Here is a 20,034-nt window from a genome sequence, read left to right on the forward strand (position 1 = left end):
GGCGAGAACTCCAGATAGCTGCCCTTGCGCTCATCGGAGCAGACACATTGCAGCTGCTTCACGGATCAGGATCAGTGCACTGTGAGGATGGACACAGACGCATCGGTTTGGCTACATTCCCTATCCTTTCCATCGACAGGGTCCTCGAAACAACTTGGACTAAGGTGCTTTTGCCCAGCGGGCCAATCCTGGTCCCTGTAGCCAGCAGGCGTGCCATTGTGGTCATCCTGAACGTTATTTCTTTAAAATTCAATTACCCGGTTTTACTCACTGGATTATTGTAATTGTGGTCTTGTTTTATTTAATAAATTAAGAGCTATTTTTCTAACTTGGTGCGGAATCTTTTTCTTTGGTGTTTTCACTGTTTTACTGTTTGAAATGTTGCACAAATACTTTACACATTGCCTCTTAAGCTAAGACTGACTGCTCCGTGCCAAGCTACCAGAGGGTGGGCACAGGTTAAATTAGGGTGTGTTTGCAACTTATCCTGACTAGGATTGTGGTTACTGCTCGAATAAGGCTTTACCCAGTCAGCCAGGAACCCAATTTCTAACATATGTTATATGTTAAGTTACCAAATTTGTAAAGCTCGGCAAATACATTGAAAGGTGTACTGGCTCCATGTAAACACAAAAAAGAAAATATCCAAATCAAAGTACAGTGACAGAGCTGTCAACCAACTGGGGATAAGCTTGACTGGTCCTAATTATTGAAAAGCCAGGTCTACAAAGCCTTCCTGAACCTTAGTAAGAAGGGGCAAGAAATAAGTGACCTGGTAGCTCATTCCGGAGCTTTACTGCCAGGCCAAAAAGGCTTTACCACCTGAGCAAGACCTCTAAATCTGGGCACAACCAACAGATGCACTCTATAGAAATGCAGACACCATGATAGTGTGCAACTGCGAAATCTTTGTAACACGTACTCAGAGCCACTGTAATGAACTGCTTTAAATACAAGGCAAAGGGATTTAACGATAACCCTCTTTTTCACAATGAAGGGATTTTAGGGCCTCAGACATTAGAGAAAAACTAGGGATCCCAAAGACCAATCTGGCCACTGCAGTTTGTATTCCTTAGAGTTTCTTAAGAAGACCTTCATCCAGCCCCATGAATAAAAAATTGCAGAAGTCGAGGCGACCTAATATAGTCACTTGGATCACCACTCGGTGAGCTGATTTAGGAAGAAAGGGTAAGACCTTCATAAGCATGGGGAGAGGAGTTGGCCTAACGGCTAGGGCGCTTGACCTCGGACCTGGGGAACTGGGTTCGAGTCTCGGTAATGACGCTGAACATCCTGTGATATTGGGCAAATCACTAAATCTCCCCATGCCTAACAAAATATGAATGTATGACCTCAAGTAATGTAACTGGTGTTATGTAAAGCGCTGATACCTGATTAGATTCGGGTCAAGTTCGCGCTATATAAAACTCTGAAAAAAAAAGGGTAAGGAGGAAAAACCTGTTGCTGCAATATGTTTTATTTGGCTCGATAGGAAAAGTTCTGATAGGAAAACTGCCTGGGACCTATTGATCAGGTAAGATCTGCACCACTCCAATGTCTTTCCTCCAGTGCCAAATCCCTGTAGCCCATGGATGTCGATTGACCAAAATGCCTGGGGTAGTGGAAGTGACAACACATGCCCTTTCACCCCTTCCAATGATGTCACAAGAAATGACATCACAGGACCTTTGACCTGACAACATCACAGGAAAAGATAGTTACATCGGGGCCCTATGTCATCACAGGAAGTGACGTGACACAGCCTTTTGATCCAGTGCCATCTGATGCATGATCTTTGTTTGGCTGCACCACACAAAGACTGGAAAATCTCTAGCAAGAAAATATTAAATACACTGTATACAAATATACTTTATTTAAAACGTGTTGAAATGGCTTCCACATGCATTTCCTCAAGCAGGGAGTATGTGTCTTGTCCCCAGGTAGATCGTCTGTGGCGACAGGTAAGGGAAGCTACTTCGGGTGGCACGTAAAGCGTTGTCCACTCAGGAAGAGAGAGTTTCCCCCCTGCGGCCTATCTGATGACCGCCGGGCCGCTTCTGATCCCCCAGATTTCCTCCGCATCTTGACGCCTCAACTGCAGACCAGGGAAGGTAGGTGAGGGCACTCTCGATGTCCAGCAGGTGCCTCCAGAGGTGCAGTGCAAGGGGCCACCGTTGACTCCTTGGGAAGGTCGGCCCCCACCGTTGATGCAGAGAGTGCCCCTCAGCGGCGGGGAAGAGGAGACCTCAGCTGCAGGAAACTTAAACAGGAGTTGATTGGCGTGTTTCTCCACTACCTTTCCAGCAAATGGCAAAAGAGAGATCAGTCGAAAATGTTTAAGAATTTCAGGATTTGTGTACCCCTTCTTTAAAAGCAGCACTACCAATGCTTTTTTCCATTCCCCTGGAACACAACCACTCTGCAGCGAGTTATTGCAAATCTCAGGTAGTTCAGCCAAAGGCTTCAGCTGCCACTTTCCAGTGACAGGGGGACAGAGGATCCAGTGGAGACCCTCATTTTAGGGCAGCCGGGATTGTAGTGAAGATGTCAGGCATTAATGGCTCCCTATTCTTACAGACAGAATATGGCTGTGAAATCTGTAAGGGTCAACAACATATCAAATTTGGAGACTTGCATGACAGAACTGTGGGAGGATATTTCAGAAGAAAACTGGAAGAAAGTAGAACCCAACACCTCTAAGCGAGCCAATGACCATAACACTTGCCTCATCACAATAATGAACACAGAAATGATTAGACTCCAGTGAAAGCGGTCCCTACTTGCTTTACGAAACAATGATAAATGCAGGTCTTGTAACAGTGGTCATGGCACTAATGTCCATAACTGTAGTGGAGTGATAACATTTTGGACAAAAGAATTTGAAAGAGATAATTTTGTCATTATGGGGGATCTTCTATAGCCGAAATCTATAGCAATTTTACACCTTCTCCCTTGAGTTTCTGAAGCACATAAGAGAGTTTGGGATCAAGACCTCGATGGCGGTCAAAGGAATGATCCTGAGACAGTGGTAATTGAAGCACACATCAGTTGTCAACTGAATATGACTAAGTGAATGACACGTCTTAAAAAATCAAAAATTGTTTAGTCATAACAACATGTTTGATGCTTTCAATAAATTATATTATACAAAGTGAGAAGATAGAGGAAGCATGTTTGTAATGGACTATCACATAGAGAGTCAGGTCTGTCTTGTCTCTTTTGTTCTTCTTCCTGTTTTTCCTCACCACACTCAGTAGAAGTGAAATTCCGGTTAGGTTTTATAGAATGTTTTGGTCTATTAGGTAATAAAAATGTATAAATGCCTTAGATGCACCAGGGCGTGGGAGATGCTCTCAAAGGTATAAATTAAATGTGCATGCTTATATTTAGCCTGAGTTTACACTTAATAGCTCTGGAGTATGTGCTGAAACAAGTGTAATGAAAACAAAATACTCCTGAGATTCAGCACGAATCCTTTATAAATGTCAGTGCATTTTTGTTCACTTAAGTAGCTATTCGTTTTCGAATCAGATGTGAAGTGTTATTTCTGACATTCCATTCAATACCATTTAGAAACTCCTGAGATAAATCATTAAATTGTACATACCAATAGAGCTAAAATATGATAAAGCTTCGTTAGAAGGGCCATGGTACATCATTTTCCCGCTAGCGAGCAATGTCAGCTTATCAAACAATTTGAAGATGGAATAACGTGGCTGGTGAATAGAGAAGATGATATTCTTTCCTTGCCGAGACATCCTAAAAGTAAACAAAGAAATAAAACACCAACAATCAGACATGGTTCAATCCTTTCTATTTGAATTCATAGAATTATGAACATTAATGTCACACTTTTCATAGATGCCCTGTTCCCTCGCATTTATGTTGGATCAGTCACAGTAAGTGGATTGTTTTAAATTCATACTTTTCAAAGACAACTTAAGGTGGGATCGATTTGGCAACTAGGACTCCGGAAACAGTCTGCTTAGATTTAAAATCAATCTGCTGTTTCTAGAATTTGCACAGCTGTCCTCTAGACTTTTATTACTAGAGGCTGTTCGGAATCCCAAACCGAGTAATGGAGAAGTGATTGTTGATTTTGAGATGTCCATGAGCTTCTTTAATTGTAATTATAGTCATATTGGGAGCAGATATACATGATTCTTTGGCCAGCCTCAGGCCGTTTCGTACATTGATGTTAACACTTTTTTGTCATAATTGAGGAAGCTAGATTTTAGAGTGCCTTCTCTATAATTAGCTTTACCAATATCTATTTTGTTTACTAACCTTTTTTCGAATTTTAAGGTAAACAATTTCCAAATATATTTGAAGTGGAAAATGAACTACAGAGAAAATGGAGGTCCAGGATAAGTCCTCTCTCACACACAGTTGTAAAAACGTCCCTGATTTTTTTGTTTCTTCAGTGGGCCTCAATATAGTTATGGTTTGGTTTTCCAAAGAGGTGCAACATCAGAGAATCCATCCATCCATCTGGCTTCTCACATGGTCTCCCCATGCTTTATGAATATATGTGATTCACCAACACTTTCAGAGATTTAAGAAGTTGCTTGGACGTTAAAGTGCTTATTCAAAGGTGAAAATATATATTCCTTGTTAAAAACAGCAACCATGTTTATACATACACAGTTAATTCCTGTTGCGATAATGCAATAATTAATTAGATCTTCTGTGTAAAGACTCTTCGTGTCACCTTTCACCTGTCCTCAAGCCCTCTGAAGATCATCTGAGTATTGCACAGAGACAAGGTACCAGAAACCCCACTCAGAGACCAGTAGACCACAAGTCAAAACAATGTAATGTCATTTAAAACATTCATCCTTCCTTATTTGATGAGACAAGAAAAATGACGTTGGAATGCCTATTGTTATTTCCGAGGAAAAGAAAAGTTACAGCAAATACAGACTTTTATTTTTATGATGCAAATTTGCCTCACATCTTCTGTTTTGATCAATAATGTTGGCCATTTTGATTATCAGGATAACTGATATTACATCAATGTGTTCTGAGGTGGAGTGTTATTCCTGCTTTAGCCCGGTGTCATGAGCAGAGTATTAGTAAGATGGGCTCTGCTGGAAAAGGCAATTTGGCCAAATCTATCTGAGTAGCCTCCATCTCCGTTCTATTTACCAAAATATACCTTTTGATTATCAATTATCAAGGCCTACCATTGACTCTTTTGAAGTATGTTTCCAAAGATCTTGTTTTTTTGTCAAAACATGTTTTACTATTTCATCTTTAAAAGGAAAGGGACCCCCATAAGGGGAATCTGAGTAATCAGAAACCATAAAAAATAGACAATGTCTCCCTTTTTGTTTTAGAGATATGTATCCAGGATATCCCTTTCATTTAGCAATATAAACAGGTGCACATATAGAATTAAAATCTGAAACCAGAAAGCAGTTAGTGAGTTCTTCCATGGACAAAGCTGTGTGATTTTTGAAACAATAAATACAAAAACATACATTTCTAAACAGTCTTTTAAGAAAAGGTCACAGGCAATATATAATTTTTTCAGCATAAGTGATAAACAATATTTTTTCCTATACAAAACAGACATCACGGAAGATGTGCTGTAGACCCAGTGATTATGTTTTTAAGCAGACTGCTTCCATAAAACAAATTAAATAAAATAACGTTTGTTGTTTTTGATATTTGATCAGTGCTTTGAAATCTCCTAGAATTAGCTTTGATTGTTGGTATGTCATACCTTGCTAATTTCTACTTTGGGTAAGAACCCCCTAAATTATATCAGCAATTCTTCCATGTTTTAATAATTCTTGACCCAATAAAGAAAATGTTCTCATTCGTTTATTTGGTTTAATGCTTCATTGGTAGGCTTTTTGAAGATCTACAAATTACAAATTATCATCTCAAAGAACTTTGCTTTTATATGAGAAACCACTTTATTGGGCTTCTACATATGAAGATGATGCATGATGTATCACAGAGGTGTGTCAGAGGCAGCTGAACCTTGCGTGGCTCCAATAGTGGGAAAACTTTCAAGTTAGAAAACAGGATACAGCCTTCGGTAATGCGTAGGAAGTAGATTGAGGTGTTCCATTAAGAACCAGGGGATTATGGGTCTAGACCCGCTATAGGTATGTGGAGGTGGATGTATGTCGTTACAACGCACACTTTTACAACGCATGCACTTACAACGCATTTTTTACAACGCAAAATCCATTACAACGCATTCCATTACAACGCATGACACTACAACGCATTTTTAAAAACTACCTTTACAACGTATTCCATTACAACGCATACTACCTTTACAACGCATACCATTACAACGCATAATATTAAATTGCATTTAAGGTAAGTATTAGATAGTATAGGGGTAAAAATTACTATTCTAACTCCAGGGGGTGCAACAGTAGGGTAAGTGTTGGATAGTATAGGGGTAAAAATACTATTCTAACTCCAGGGAGTGCAACAGTAGGGAAAGTGTTGGATAGTATAGGGGTAAAAATTACTATTCTAACTCCAGGGGGTGCAACAGTAGGGTAAGTGTTGGATAGTATAGGGGTAAAAATTACTATTCTAACTCCAGGGGTGCAACAGTAGGGAAAGTGTTGGATAGTACAGGGGTAAAAATTACTATTCTAACTCCAGGGGGTGCAACAGTAGGGTAAGTGTTGGATAGTATAGGGGTAAAAATTACTATTCTAACTCCAGGGGGTGCAACAGTAGGGTAAGTGTTGGATAGTATAGGAGTAAAAATTGCTATTCTAGCTCCAGGGGGTGCAACAGTAGGGTAAGTGTTGGATAGTATAGGGGTAAAAATTACTATTCTAACTCCAGGGGGTGCAACAGTAGGGTAAGTGTTGGATAGTATAGGGGTAAAAATTACTATTCTAACTCCAGGGGGTGCAACAGTAGGGTAAGTGTTGGATAGTATAGGGGTAAAAATTACTATTCTAACTCCAGGGGGTGCAACAGTAGGGTAAGTGTTGGATAGTATAGGGGTAAAAATTGCTATTCTAACTCCAGGGGGTGCAACAGTAGGGTAAGTGTTGGATAGTATAGGGTTAAAAATTACTATTCTAACTCCAGGGTGTGCAACAGTAGGGTAAGTGTTGGATAGTATAGGGGTAAAAATTACTATTCTAACTCCAGGGGGTGCAACAGTAGGGTAAGTGTTGGATAGTATAGGGGTAAAAATTACTATTCTAACTCCAGGGGGTGCAATAGTAGGGTAAGTGTTGGATAGTATAGGGGTAAAAATTACTATTCTAACTCCAGGGGGTGCAACAGTAGGGTAAGTGTTGGATAGTGTAGTGTAATATTATGCGTTGTAATGGTATGTGTTGTAAAGGTAGTATGCGTTGTAATGGAATGCGTTGTAAAGGTAGTTTTTAAAAATGCGTTGTAGTGTCATGCGTTGTAATGGAGTGCGTTGTAATGGATTTTGCGTTGTAAAAAATGCGTTGTAAGTGTAGTGCGTTGTAAAAGTTGCGTTGTAAAGGTTGTTCCCCTGTGGAGGCCAAACTGCACACCCAAGTGAAAAGGTGGGTTATCAGGGCACTTCTGAACATTAGGGGACTTATTTAGAGTTTGGAGGTTAGGATGCTCAGTCACAAATTTAACAGATATCCCATTTGCCTCTTGACAAGTGCTATAAGATATAATGCACTTGTAATAAGTCGAACAAGATATTTTAATGCACTTGTAATAAGTCGAACAAGATATTTGTCACGTTTGTGATTGAGTAAACCATCTGCCAAACTCAAATTAGGCTCTTGGTCTTTTTGTAGTCTCAAGAGGAGCACGTGTATGCTTCCAAGGATGGTGCTGTGATAGTGGGGAAATATTCTTAACTTTGGAGATAGAATGGGCAAGCTTGCAGCAAGCAGCTGTGGGGGTTGTTTTTCTTTTTTCATAATATACACATAAACTGAGCTTACACTAACCAAGGTGGCATTTACATTATCCTCCATCTTGCATTGACATGCTATTCTTCGTGTTCTAAATAAACAATTGTGAGATTTACAATAATTAACAGAGTGTGTTCCCAGAGGCTTTCTCTCACTGTACCTAACCAAGGACACTTCAACTGTCCCAGGCTGTCGTTATGCAATGATCAATTGAATTACTCGAGTAAACTGTGAGAATGACTAAAATCCAATATATTATTACCATGCGAGAATCTGCAAATGCATTCTGTGGAAAAAAAATTCTGCTTGTTCGTTCCCTATTGATACATATTCTGAGAACCATGTATTTGTGTAGAATATATGAATGTCTTTGTACAAAGTCCTAAAAAAATGACGTGGTTTTTTTTTGTATTCAGGAGACCCCACCTTTAGAAGGCAAATCTATGCTGGATTTCAAATAGATTTTTATGATTTGCTACTAAACTTACTTATGGCAAGTTCTATGTAAGCTGCCTATTAAATGTCGGAATTTAAAAAGTATGTCCACCCTACTTTTTAAACCTCCCAAATTCAAAGAGAAAAGATCTTACAATCTTGCTTTCACCGATTTTGCTCCAAGAATTTGGAACGCTCTGCCTCTTGAGATCAGATCAAATCCTTCCACTGCATCTTTCAAGAAACATGCCTATTCTTGAGTGAACATTAACAGCATCAACTTGTTCTCATGCTCGGTCTACAAATTTGAATCTTATTCTACACCGTTGTTTTGATTTATTGTATGCTTGTAAAGTGTTATCTTTGCTCTAAGGCACTTTTGATACTTTACTGGTCGAGCCAACTCCCCCAACCCCGGATCTTGATTGTTTCCCCCCTTTGTTTGACAGTGTGTGGACTCAGCTACACCATTTGTACCATTGTGTTTGGTTTTATTCATACTTTCGCCACATCTGTACAGTGCTTTGAGACCCGTAGGGGTCTTGTTCGCGCTTTATAAAAGTTTCAAATATATAAATAATTTAATTCTTTATATAAATTTTTGAAACAACAACTCTTGTCTTTCATTCTTTCAAGAATGTTTCAGCATCGGCTACTGAACTTAATCTAATAGAAATAGTGATGGCTCCAGTCGAGGAGCACAAAAGTCTTTATTGGGACTACTCCACTCCCAGTCCTAGCCATTGGTGTGCCCCATTAGTTGGAATTTAGGGTAAGTTTGCGCGGCAACAGATCTGGTAGCAGAGGTGATGGTTTGGATTGGAGCCAACCCAAAATTGACAAACTAATCAGTTATAGAACAGAGTAATGCACCTTCATGGTCCAGACAGTTTCCCTGAGAACTAAATTGATCCAGTCCCAACCTGATACTACATCCGGAGAGTCAAGGTGGCTGAAGAGAAGAGAAAAGCGAAACCAAAGAGGGAGACAAAATAGTGAGGAGGAAGAAACCTTCTTAGATGAGCTCCTTAGCACAAACTACCCCCATATAATGCCACAGGTGTTGCACCAAGTGCTACTGCCCCGGTAACGACAGACGGAACAGTTGCAAACTCCTCTACAGGGGTCCATGCACCCCCAAGTTATACAGAAACTACTGTCCCATCATTTGCTCAGACCCTGTGCCCTTAGCAGTAAGCACTATGCCTGTGTCAAGTGACATAATCATTTCACTGGCTGAGGCACTTGTTAATACCATCCAGAGTCAACCTATCCCAAGTAGACCTCAGGACTCAGCACCAAGGCCTGGAGGGATGGTACCGATATCCATACAAGGATGGAACTCAGTCAATAGGAGGTCAGATAACTAGTACAGAGGTGCCAGTTAACTTGCTAAGTGTATGACAAATCTCACAACAAAGCAATCTGGCCCAACTTAAAACAGAATTTCAATAAATTGTTAAGGGAAATGTGGGGATGATGTATGTGGGGAGGGATTCTCCAGGACATTATGGGGAGGATGCGTTGTTTTACATGAGCAAGGAGACAATGAGAGTGGCAAAAGAGGCGCATTCAAGGATGGAAAAGGTGGTGAATGAATGCAGAATTGTTATAGGCCAGCAGAAGAAGGTGCAAAAGAATTCTAGGAAGGTAAAAGGGTGAGAACGAGAGGAGAATGTTAAAATTGAGAAGATTGAGAACACGTGTGAGAGAATGAATTGAAAACATCAGGGAATGGAGTGATACTGAAAAGTTTAGAGAGTTGTGGTTCACGAAGGAGAAGGTCAAGGTGAATCAGAAGATGGAGATGTCCTAGGATGGTGAAGAAGAAGTCACAGGAGGTGAGCTCTGGGAAGTGCAGGGAGGAGCAAATGTACATGTCCCCTGTCCCATGGTCGAGATCAGACCTTTTCCATTTTACAAACACACTTCCAAAGCTCAGAGAGAATCCTGAAGAACGGTACCCCCAGATGGAAGAAATTGTGACCATCTCCAAAGTTCTGTGGGAAGACTTGAATGTGTTATTTGCGTTGACGGTCCTATAGGACCTGTGAGCAGAGTGTATAACAGCAGTCAATTGGCCAACACAAGAACCACCTCGTGGCATGGACAAATGCCCCTTCACCCAACGTTAAAACCAAATACGACAAGGTCATTAAACACCTAAAGATGAAAGTTCCCAAAAGGAGATGAATTGACCCAACATTTTCAGAATCTCTCAAGAGCCAAAAGAGTAGGTGTATGCCTACTTTGAGAGACTGATGCAGGTGTTAGATGAATGACCACCTAGGAGATAACATGGGAGGAATTTTGCATCCTTTGTGGATGAACTGAGGCCAGAGATAAGCAACCAAATTGTCCTTTGATGGCAGAGCAAACCGGTTGGCGAGATCTTACAGTATATGAAATATTGCAGAGACATGTTGTAAGCAAAGTGAAAGAGGCTTAAGGAGAAGTACATTATAGCCCAAACAGAGTTGTCCCAGAATAGAGGGGCTAAGGGACTTAAAGTTTTGTTTCAAGGACCATACCCCAGTGTTGGAATGGCAGTGCAAGGAATCTCCTTGAACTACAGTGGGAATGTTCTAAATCCAGGGTAGTGCAAAATTCCTTTAACCCAACCCAGATGGAGGGAGGTTTTCCATATCCCGAATCAGGCCACAGAGTACCCCAAAATCCGATGATGTCACAAGGATGCCCAGTCCCCATAACGTTCAAGACTTCCATAGATTTCAACATGGACCAATGACGCTGCCTGAGGGGGGAGGAGTAGGGTGTACTTGGCGTAGTCCTGAAAGTGGATGTGAGTGGACTAAATGTAGATGGATAGATTAATTAACATCCATTATCTTTCCTCACAGACACAGGAGACACTCATTCAAAAGTTAGAACAGGTGAGGTCCTAATCTACCCCTCTCAGGAAAAGAAGTCCAAGTCATAGGCATTACAAATCAACAGCATGCCAACCACATTACTGTTCCTGTGCCAGTAAAAATAGGAGTTATTAGAGCCCAGTACTAATTTATGATTTGTGATTCTAGCCCCGTAAACCTGCTAAGTTGTGATCTTCCCTGCAAACTCAACTGCTTCATCTATTGCACGCAGGATGGGGATCAGAATCTAAATGCAAGCAGATAACGCAGAAATGTAAATTGCAGTCTCTGGAATCTGTTGTCAGGTTATACCCGGGCATCACAACTAAGAACTTGGCAGTGGATTTGAGAGAGGAGGTCTGGGATTTCACTGGAAGAGAGATTTGATTGATTAAAGGTGCTAAGCCCCTAAAGGTGACCCTTTGACCCAATACTGTCTTTCTGCAGATTTACCCATATAAAATGACCCCACAATCTATCGTAGGGATCACCCCTGTCATTGACAGTATAATAGAAAAAGGCATCTTAAAGAAAGTTATCGGGAGTCCATGTAACTCCCCAATCATGACCTTACAGAAAGGAACAAAAAAGGGAAGGTTCATTCAAGACCTCTGAAAGATCAACAAAATTGTTGTTCCATGCTATCCTGTGGTACCGAATCCAGCCTTGATTCCGTTACAAACTCTCCCGGAGGCTGAGTGGTTCACAGTCATTGACCTTTGTCAAGCCTTCTTCTCGGTTCTGTTATACGAAGAAAGACAGTTTCTCTTGTATTCCAGTTGCAAGAGAAGACCCTAGTTTGGTATCGTGCTCCACAAAGCTATACACATAGCCCATTCTACTTCAATCAGATACTTTAAAGAACCTAGAGTCTCTGCAGTTACTGTGTAGTTCGACATCAATACAATACATGGGCGATCTTTTGATCGCCTCGATGACTAAGGAATCTTGCAAACAAGACACGATTGCTTTGTTCAACCAATTAGCAGAGAAAGGGCATAAAGTCTCACCTGAGAAATTATAATAGAGGGAAGGTATGCACTTCAGACATCAGATAGAGAAGGGAGTGAGGTGATTTTCCCATGAGCACATAGAGACAGTCTGTAAGATGAGGTTCCCAACTAGTCGGAAAAGTGAGAATGTTTTTGGACATGGTTGGCTACTGCTGACAATGGATCCCAAACTCATCCTTTGTGGCAAACCCTTCAATAAGGCTGACACACACTGATGCCAATTACCCGGTTCTAAAGGATGAATACAACAAAAGAGAGGGCCCCTGTGCGGAACTGATAACAAGCAGGCGAATCATTCGCATTTTGGCATTCCGGTTCTAAAGGATGACAAAAGCATGGAAGCCTTCTAGGAGTTCAAAAATTACTTTGCAGTGCACCCACACTTGAAATGCCAGAATATGTGAAAGAATGTGTGCTTTTTTGTCATGAAAGAGATGGAGTGTTCTTTCTGCACTATCACAAGTCCATGGGGAGACTACGCGCCTAACAGAATACTTCTCAGCTACTCTTGATCCGGTGGCAACAGCGCTGCCGGATTGTCCCAAAATGATGCAGCAGTGAGCCTTAGCATACAGCAGATTGAAGGGATCGTGATGGGCTACCCCTTATTTGTAATGGTACCCCACTCCATTGAGATCCCATGACCCATTCCAGAACTCAACACCTGACAGACAGCGGTCTAACCCGCTATGAGAGAATCATTTTGACAATGGAAAATGTTTCTATTTGGAGTCGTAACACACACTAAACTCTGCTTCTCTATTACCAACTCCAGAGGGAGCTGTGTTAGCATTACTGAGTTGTGCACAAAACAGAGACCCAACATACTAGATGTGCCCCTTCCTGAATCTGACCTGAATCCTGGGTCTTGCTTGATAGACTGATGCAGTATCTTAAGAGCCGCTTATGCTGTATGTACAATGAGCAGAGTTATAGAAGTGTCTTACTTGTGCCATGTAACGTCTGCACAAGTAGCTGAACTGATTGCCCTTACCAGAGCCGGCTGTACCTCAAAAGGCTTACAAATCATTACTTACACTGACAGCCAGTATGGTGTTGGAGTTGTGCATGACTTTGGCCAGCTATGGTCATAGCGAGGATTTCGGACCTCAGCTGGTACCCCCATCCGGAACGGGTTGTATGTTTTGAATTTGTCAGGTGCTCTGCAAATGCCAAAGGAAATTGCTGCTGTGAAACATAAGAGTAGCAGTTGTTTTGGTCACCAGAGGCAACTGTTACTATGCCGAAATTGCCTGATACTGCACTTGAGTCCAGCACCTTCCAATTAGATGAACCATGTAATGCAAAAGGAGGAACTGGATCCAACATGCTCCTGAATACTATACATACTTTCAATGAGTTGAGAGAACTGCAAAATACTGCCCCACAGCTAGAGAAAGACAAATGGGAAAAGATGGGATGTGTGAGGGATGTCAAGTGAGGGAAAACAAGTTCTTCCTGATTCCCTCATGCCTGCAATGGAGTGACATATACATGGTCCAAACCATGTGGGCAGAGATGAAATGGTGTCTACCTTCTGCTTATATGGCAATAACCCTCATTTCAGAACAATGGCAGAAAGTGTGTGCCAGAGCTGTGTTATCTGCCAAAAACAAAATGTGAGCAAAAGAGTTGCGGTGGCCATGAGCAACATCAGGAACTCTGATGGTCCCTTCAACCATCTCCAAATTGACTTTGTGGAGATGCCCCGATGTAACCAACTAAGGTATAGCCTTGTCACTGTGTGTCTGTTTTCACAATGAGTTGAGGCATATCCTACCCATAGATGTGACAGTCTAACAGTCACCAAACTATTACTGTAGGAGTTCATACTGCAATTCGGGATGCCAGTTCATCTTGGATCGAATCAAGGAACTCACTTCAAGAGTGAAGTGATGAACTTACTGTGTTCAACTTTAGAGACTGACCAGAGATTCCACTCTAGCCACAGGCCTGAGTCCCTGAACGGGGCAATCAAAGCTGAACTGGCTAAAGCCTTTACCTCCATGTCGCTCAAATGATCTGATGCTCTTCCTTTAGTGCTAATGAGTATCCAAAATATCCCCTTGAAAAAGAACTGGATTATGATTGAAGCTATGTATTACATGAAAGCAATATGTATGTCTTGAAAAATGCAATAAAGTTTGTTTGAATAAAAAGTAAAAGAACTGGATTGTCTCCACATGAGGTGATGATGGGGAGAGCTATATGAATCCCTACTATCCCACCGCAACCCTTGTGAACATCACAGATGACCTGGGAAGGACTGTCCACTGTGATGCGTCTATCTATAATAAGGCTGACCCTGCTACTCCATTTGTCCGAGTTTCGCCAGTACATGACCTGAACCCTGGTGATTGGGTTCACATCAAGAAGTACATCTGCAAGTCCTGCTTGCAGGAGCGCTGGAAAAGGCCTTACAGGGTGATCCTGGTACTGCTGTCAAGTGCACTGGTCTGCCAAATTGGATATATGCCTCTCATACCAAGACGGCGAGGCACAAAGAGGAAAAAGTGAAGACAGCATCCACTAATTCCTCAAATCGCCCCAGGTTTGAGGTGTCTGAGACCAGACACAGGGTTCAGAGTCTCCATAAGATGTGCCTCATCCAGAGTAAAAGACTGATGATGGTGCTGTCATTCCAGCGACCACTGGGATACCGACCTCTGGATTGAGGATACTCATTCATCAGGACAGCAAAAATTCATAGAAGGCTAAATAAATCGGCTGCAGCAAATCCTGCAAGGAGTAGAGGGTGGGATGGAATAAGGAAGCTCCAACTTGGAGAGTGAATCAGCTTCGTCAGAGCCTGAGATCTCAAGCACTTCCCAGGCTCAAGGTCTAGCTGAAGAGGGTTGCCTGAAAACTACAACCGCCCGAAAAAGACTGTTTACATCTAAGAAGAAACAAGAGTCAATTAAGGAAGATTCTGAGTGACAAGAATGGGTTGACCACATTGACATTGTGGATGAAAGCCTGGGCTTGATCAATACCAAACGACCCAAAAGAGAGAGAAAGATCAACTGGAAGTATTCAGGCCCAAACTGGACATAGCTCACAAAAATCAAGTTTGACTCTGCTTGACTGACATTGACAAGCCTGCCCGTGACCAAGACATGCCACAACAAGAGCTTTTTCACAGTGACTACTGATAAATGTTGAAAAACTGTCAGAAAGTTAAGGTAACGGTCAAAGGACGTTAGATCCCTTAGACCTCCAGTTGATGCAGAATAAAACTCCCGGTAGCTTTCGAGATAGGGTAGAGACAATAGGATAGTACCTGGAGGAATAATCCTTTTATTTGAGATTTCCTTGGTCTGATTTATTGTAACGGTTATGGAAGTATGGTATTGCTTAGTTTGCTCTCATCTTCCAGCTTCTGCAGTCAAAGGAGCAGCGGATTTTTACTTCCCCCGTCCTACTCTTTCTCTTAATCCGTTTTCTTAAATCTTTTCTATCAGGAAGATACCATCAAATTGTTCTATTCAGACTTTAATGATCCCTCAGCGAATGTGCCCGTTGTCAATGGGGAAAATCTTTATTCAAGGGCTACTAAACATATTTCTCGCTTTTACAAAGGGTATCAATCAAGGGATCAGCATAAGTATAGGATGAAATTCTGTACCACTATGAAGAACATGACCATTACTAATCAGAGCCTGTATGGTGTAACCTACAAAATTAATAAAAGATGAGAGGGTGTTTGTAGATGAACTGAATGAAAGGATAAGGATAGATGAAGAAAGGAATACAAGTGCAGAACACATCATTGAGAAAGGCATAGAGAGTTTAAAGGAACCGCACTCAAGACTAAATATTATTGTCAAGAAGAAGCAGGGCGCAAAATATTATAAAAATGTTAGTAGACCTGCAGGTCTAGTAACTTTAATAATCTACTTAACCTCACTGTAATGTACTTGACCCGTGAAGTGGTCTGAAATTGTGTGATCCTAGACAAATATTTTGTCTTATGGAGCCGCCTTTTTTCTTTATTATCACATAAGAGAGCACCTTCAACTATGGAAGTTCATTATTTCTGCTGTCCAAAAGAACGCTTTACTAACTAGATAAAGTATTTGCTCAATGTATAACAAGAATCAAGGCCATATAGGGTACACAAGATCTCTGGCTTGCCTCTTAGTTCAATAATAGCATTGCCATCTGGGCAGGAGCAGTAATTCCCGGTTCATGTTTAAAAACACACGTTTCATAAATATATTACCAAAGCATGATGTTCGAATGCCCTGCCATTTACAGATAGCATATTTTCCATTGAAATAGCCACAAAACCGTCCCACTAACATGTAGTTTTACTGATAATAGCTCATAAACAATGTTTAGAAATTGGGTATCAGGAAAAAAATATTTAAAATTTGCACATCACCAAGTAAAGTTCTAATTTGTTTTGATCCTATAAACATATTTTTTTCACCACAGAATTACAAAAATGGGCCTTCATAACTAGTGAAATATATTTGAAATGTTTGAACAGTTCACTTAGCTATTTCAGTGTTGTGTTAGAAAAAATCCTGACATTTTACAGCCTTTTGTTTCACATGCTTTGCACAGTTCAATTGTCACACAGTTCACTTTTTGTGCACAGCTCAACGGATCGATCTCAGAGCAAGTGTGATGCGGTGATTGCACTTTAAACCGCAAATGAGCTGAGCTGCATAATTTTGAAACGTTTGCAGTCTGAAAGTTGAGTGCAGATTCTTGAAAAATATCTTTAAAACAGCTAAATTATATTGCATCAAAAAAGACATATTGTACAATTCAGAAACGGCAGGATCTTACCTGGGGAGTAAGTTAGACTGGTTCTTATACTGTGAGAAACTTGCAATTTGTTCATAGTCATGACCATAGAATCATACACTCTTTACCCTGCATAGACCTTACATATCCATCTCAATATGATAAACCTCAACTTTGGTAACAAAATATTTGATTATGCTAGTTCTGCCAGAAATGTTAAAGGTAACATGCACAGGAAAGTCAGACTTTTTTTAACATTTAAAATGTGATGGGTATAATTGGTCAACCTCTTTCAGAGATTTTTGCCAACGTTATTCTCCATTAAATCAGGTGTGAGCTTTTTATGATTGTCATAGGCAACAGCCTCCCTAACGTCTGTTGTGAGTTCAGCCCATTTTCGTATTAACATTGTCTCTGAATCGCATCATAGAATTAGAGGAGGAATAATTGAAACAAGAGAGTCATGATGCTATAATATTAAAGGAGAAATTAATGGCATGTTCATAGAATCACAGATGTGAATAAAGAAATTTACTGGGGAGAGAAGGATCACTGGCATGCTTTCAGGTGGAGGGGAGGGGCAATGCTAATCTTCTGGAGCTCATCCTGGGAGTTTGCAGTAACCGGGTTATGTTGCATTACCCACAACAGCCTGGTAGTAGCCCAGAAGGAACATAACAGAGACAATGAGTTCCAGGAGCACTTGCTCCTCAATTGCAACCAGGGAACCAGATCCTGTAAAGCAACGGGGGCACTGGAAGTGCATAAATTCAAGCTGGTACCTGCATAGCATCTACTTGGCACAGGAAAATACTAGGCAAATGGTGAACCTATGTATTCGCCCTTTGTCCATGGAAGAGGATGGGCCGGGTCATCCCTCTTCCCTGGACCATAAGGTGAACTTCAATGCATGCGTGCTCATGAAGGAACTCCCCCACATCTCTAGGTATGGTAATGTGTTTTTTTCTGAAGGCCTTTTTAGCTAATTTATTTGAATTGATTTCAATTTTCCGCTTAACTTTAACTTTGGCCAGCTTCTACTTATAGGCTAGCGGTACCCGGGCAGCCATCTTGAGTGGAGTATTTTAAGTCTGAGATTTCCTAGAAGTCTGGCCCTTAAAGTTGTGTCCTTTTGTGCAGTAATGACAGTGAGCTTCTCAATTTGCCACGGTCTTCTGAATAAATATCAAAGCTGTGGAGAGATCTCAGTGTCACAAGACACATTGATGAAACCCTTCAGTTGTTGAATGATTTCATTAATTAAGTGGAGCATGTACTAGATTTACTTTTATTTAGCAAAGCCACTTAGTGAGACTTTGGCCAAAATGTCTCTAAAGTTTACGAAACTTTCCCAGAATAAACTGCAAGAAGTTTAAGAAGGCTACAATTTGGGACACACCATTTAAGGGAACTGAAGTAGTATAGATGGGTAGCTGTGATTTATGGGGATGTTTTTCACTGAGGGGTTCTGAGTGATATCAGATGGACAACAAGACTGAGACTCAATTGTTCTCAGAACTGTGAGGTGAAAAACCTCCCTGTAATTCATTATTATCCATTTACAATTTTATGTGATGTATGGCCCACTACCACCCACCCCAATGTCCTTCCACATGTACCCTCCCCATTTGCCTAAACTGAAAAAATAATTTGCATACTGCCACTCACCCACGCCACCCTCTCTTAAACTCTGCTCGCCTTTGCCCAAATACATAAGAAAATACTTAGCCACCTGCTAACCACCCACATTACCCTCTATGTTTTTCTTCTCCCTCATCACCTATGCCCCGCTCTCCGCTCTGACACAGACTATTCCTTTGTCATGATTTGGAGGTCTTCATAGAGTTTTGGCTTTGCCAGTTTTCTAAACTGGAGCAGGGTTGGGGCAATCTTGATGGATACAGAGATTTCATTCCAGATAATTGGTACAAAAACGCAGGTCTGTTGCCTTGTTTTTTTCTTTGTTGCACTTTTTCATATCCAGCCTGAGAGTGTCCTGTTGCAGGAATGCAGAGAGCTACAGGAAATAATGAGCTGGTCAGACAGCTAGGTGGGAGTATCAGCAGTGCTGGCTCTGTAATAAAGCAGACCGTTTTAAAGATGGTGTGGGCTGACAGGGGGAGGCAGTGGAATTCCACGAGGGTGGGGGTAATGAGGTCATAATTCTTCAGACCATTGATGTGGCTTGCTGTGCAATTCTGGATACCCTTATGGAGAGCAGGATGGAGCATTTTTGGACATTTCACAGTGGCAAAAACAACAGCACACTCTTGAACCCAGCATTTGCCCTGCAGTGATTACCTTTTTTTTGTTTTCTTTTTTTAACAGGTGGTGCCCTACTTGTCCCCTCTCTAAAGGCATTTCGTCACCTCCAACTGCAGTGATGTTAAATTATGCGATGCAGTGTCAGGGGTGCAATGTCTGTTGGCAAAACAAATGTAGCACAAAGTTTGCATACCAGCGTGGAGTGTAGGGGACAGTGTGTTGCCACAATCCAGATGCTAATGTAAGAGTTCTTAAACTGAAGTTTGGAAGTTGCTTTCTAAGAGGAACAGCATTATTTTGTTCAGCAGATACAGCTTGAACCAGGCTGTGTTGGGGTTCTTGGTAGTATCTTCCTGGATCTGGAAGCCAATCTGAAGGGCAAATATGAAAGACTTGGCATTGTTGAAAGTGGTGGTTTGAATCCATTTAGGTTCATATCATTAAACCAGGTTTGGACTGGTTGATGCTTGTTGTTCTTGACCAATAGTAGGAATTCTAGTCTTGGTGGAATTGAGCTTTAGGTTTGATCTGGAAATCCAGGTGAGGATGAAGGGCAATCTGCACTTGTAATACTGGATTTCTGTAATAGAGGAGATTTTTAAGTAGGGGTGTGTACCTTTGACATCTTGGTGAATTTTGATGCGGTTATAGAGGAGTAGAGTCCCAAGTATCTCCAAGTAGAAGTTAAAGAAAATGACTCACAAGATGAAACTTTGGGAGACTCTGCAGGTGTTAAGGATCTTCTGGGACATGGTGCATATGTGACTGTAAGAGTGTCAGTTGCATAGATAGGAG

The 20,034-nt window shown here is 41.2% G+C and overlaps 1 protein-coding gene across 2 annotated transcripts in view; it reads right to left on the reverse strand.

The window, feature by feature from the left end:
• The window catches only part of LOC146862017 (broad substrate specificity ATP-binding cassette transporter ABCG2-like), a 319,514-nt gene that overhangs the window by 141,504 nt on the left and 157,976 nt on the right, over positions 1-20,034 (reverse strand). For both annotated transcript variants that reach the window (XM_085641178.1, XM_085641179.1), the window contains exon 7: positions 3,608-3,759. In XM_085641178.1, the coding sequence (XP_085497304.1) occupies positions 3,608-3,759 (152 nt within the window). The remainder of the gene's footprint in view (positions 1-3,607; positions 3,760-20,034) is intronic.

This window comes from Triturus cristatus, chromosome 2_2 (assembly GCF_964204655.1).
Source record: "Triturus cristatus chromosome 2_2, aTriCri1.1, whole genome shotgun sequence".
Lineage (NCBI taxonomy): Eukaryota > Metazoa > Chordata > Amphibia > Caudata > Salamandridae > Triturus > Triturus cristatus.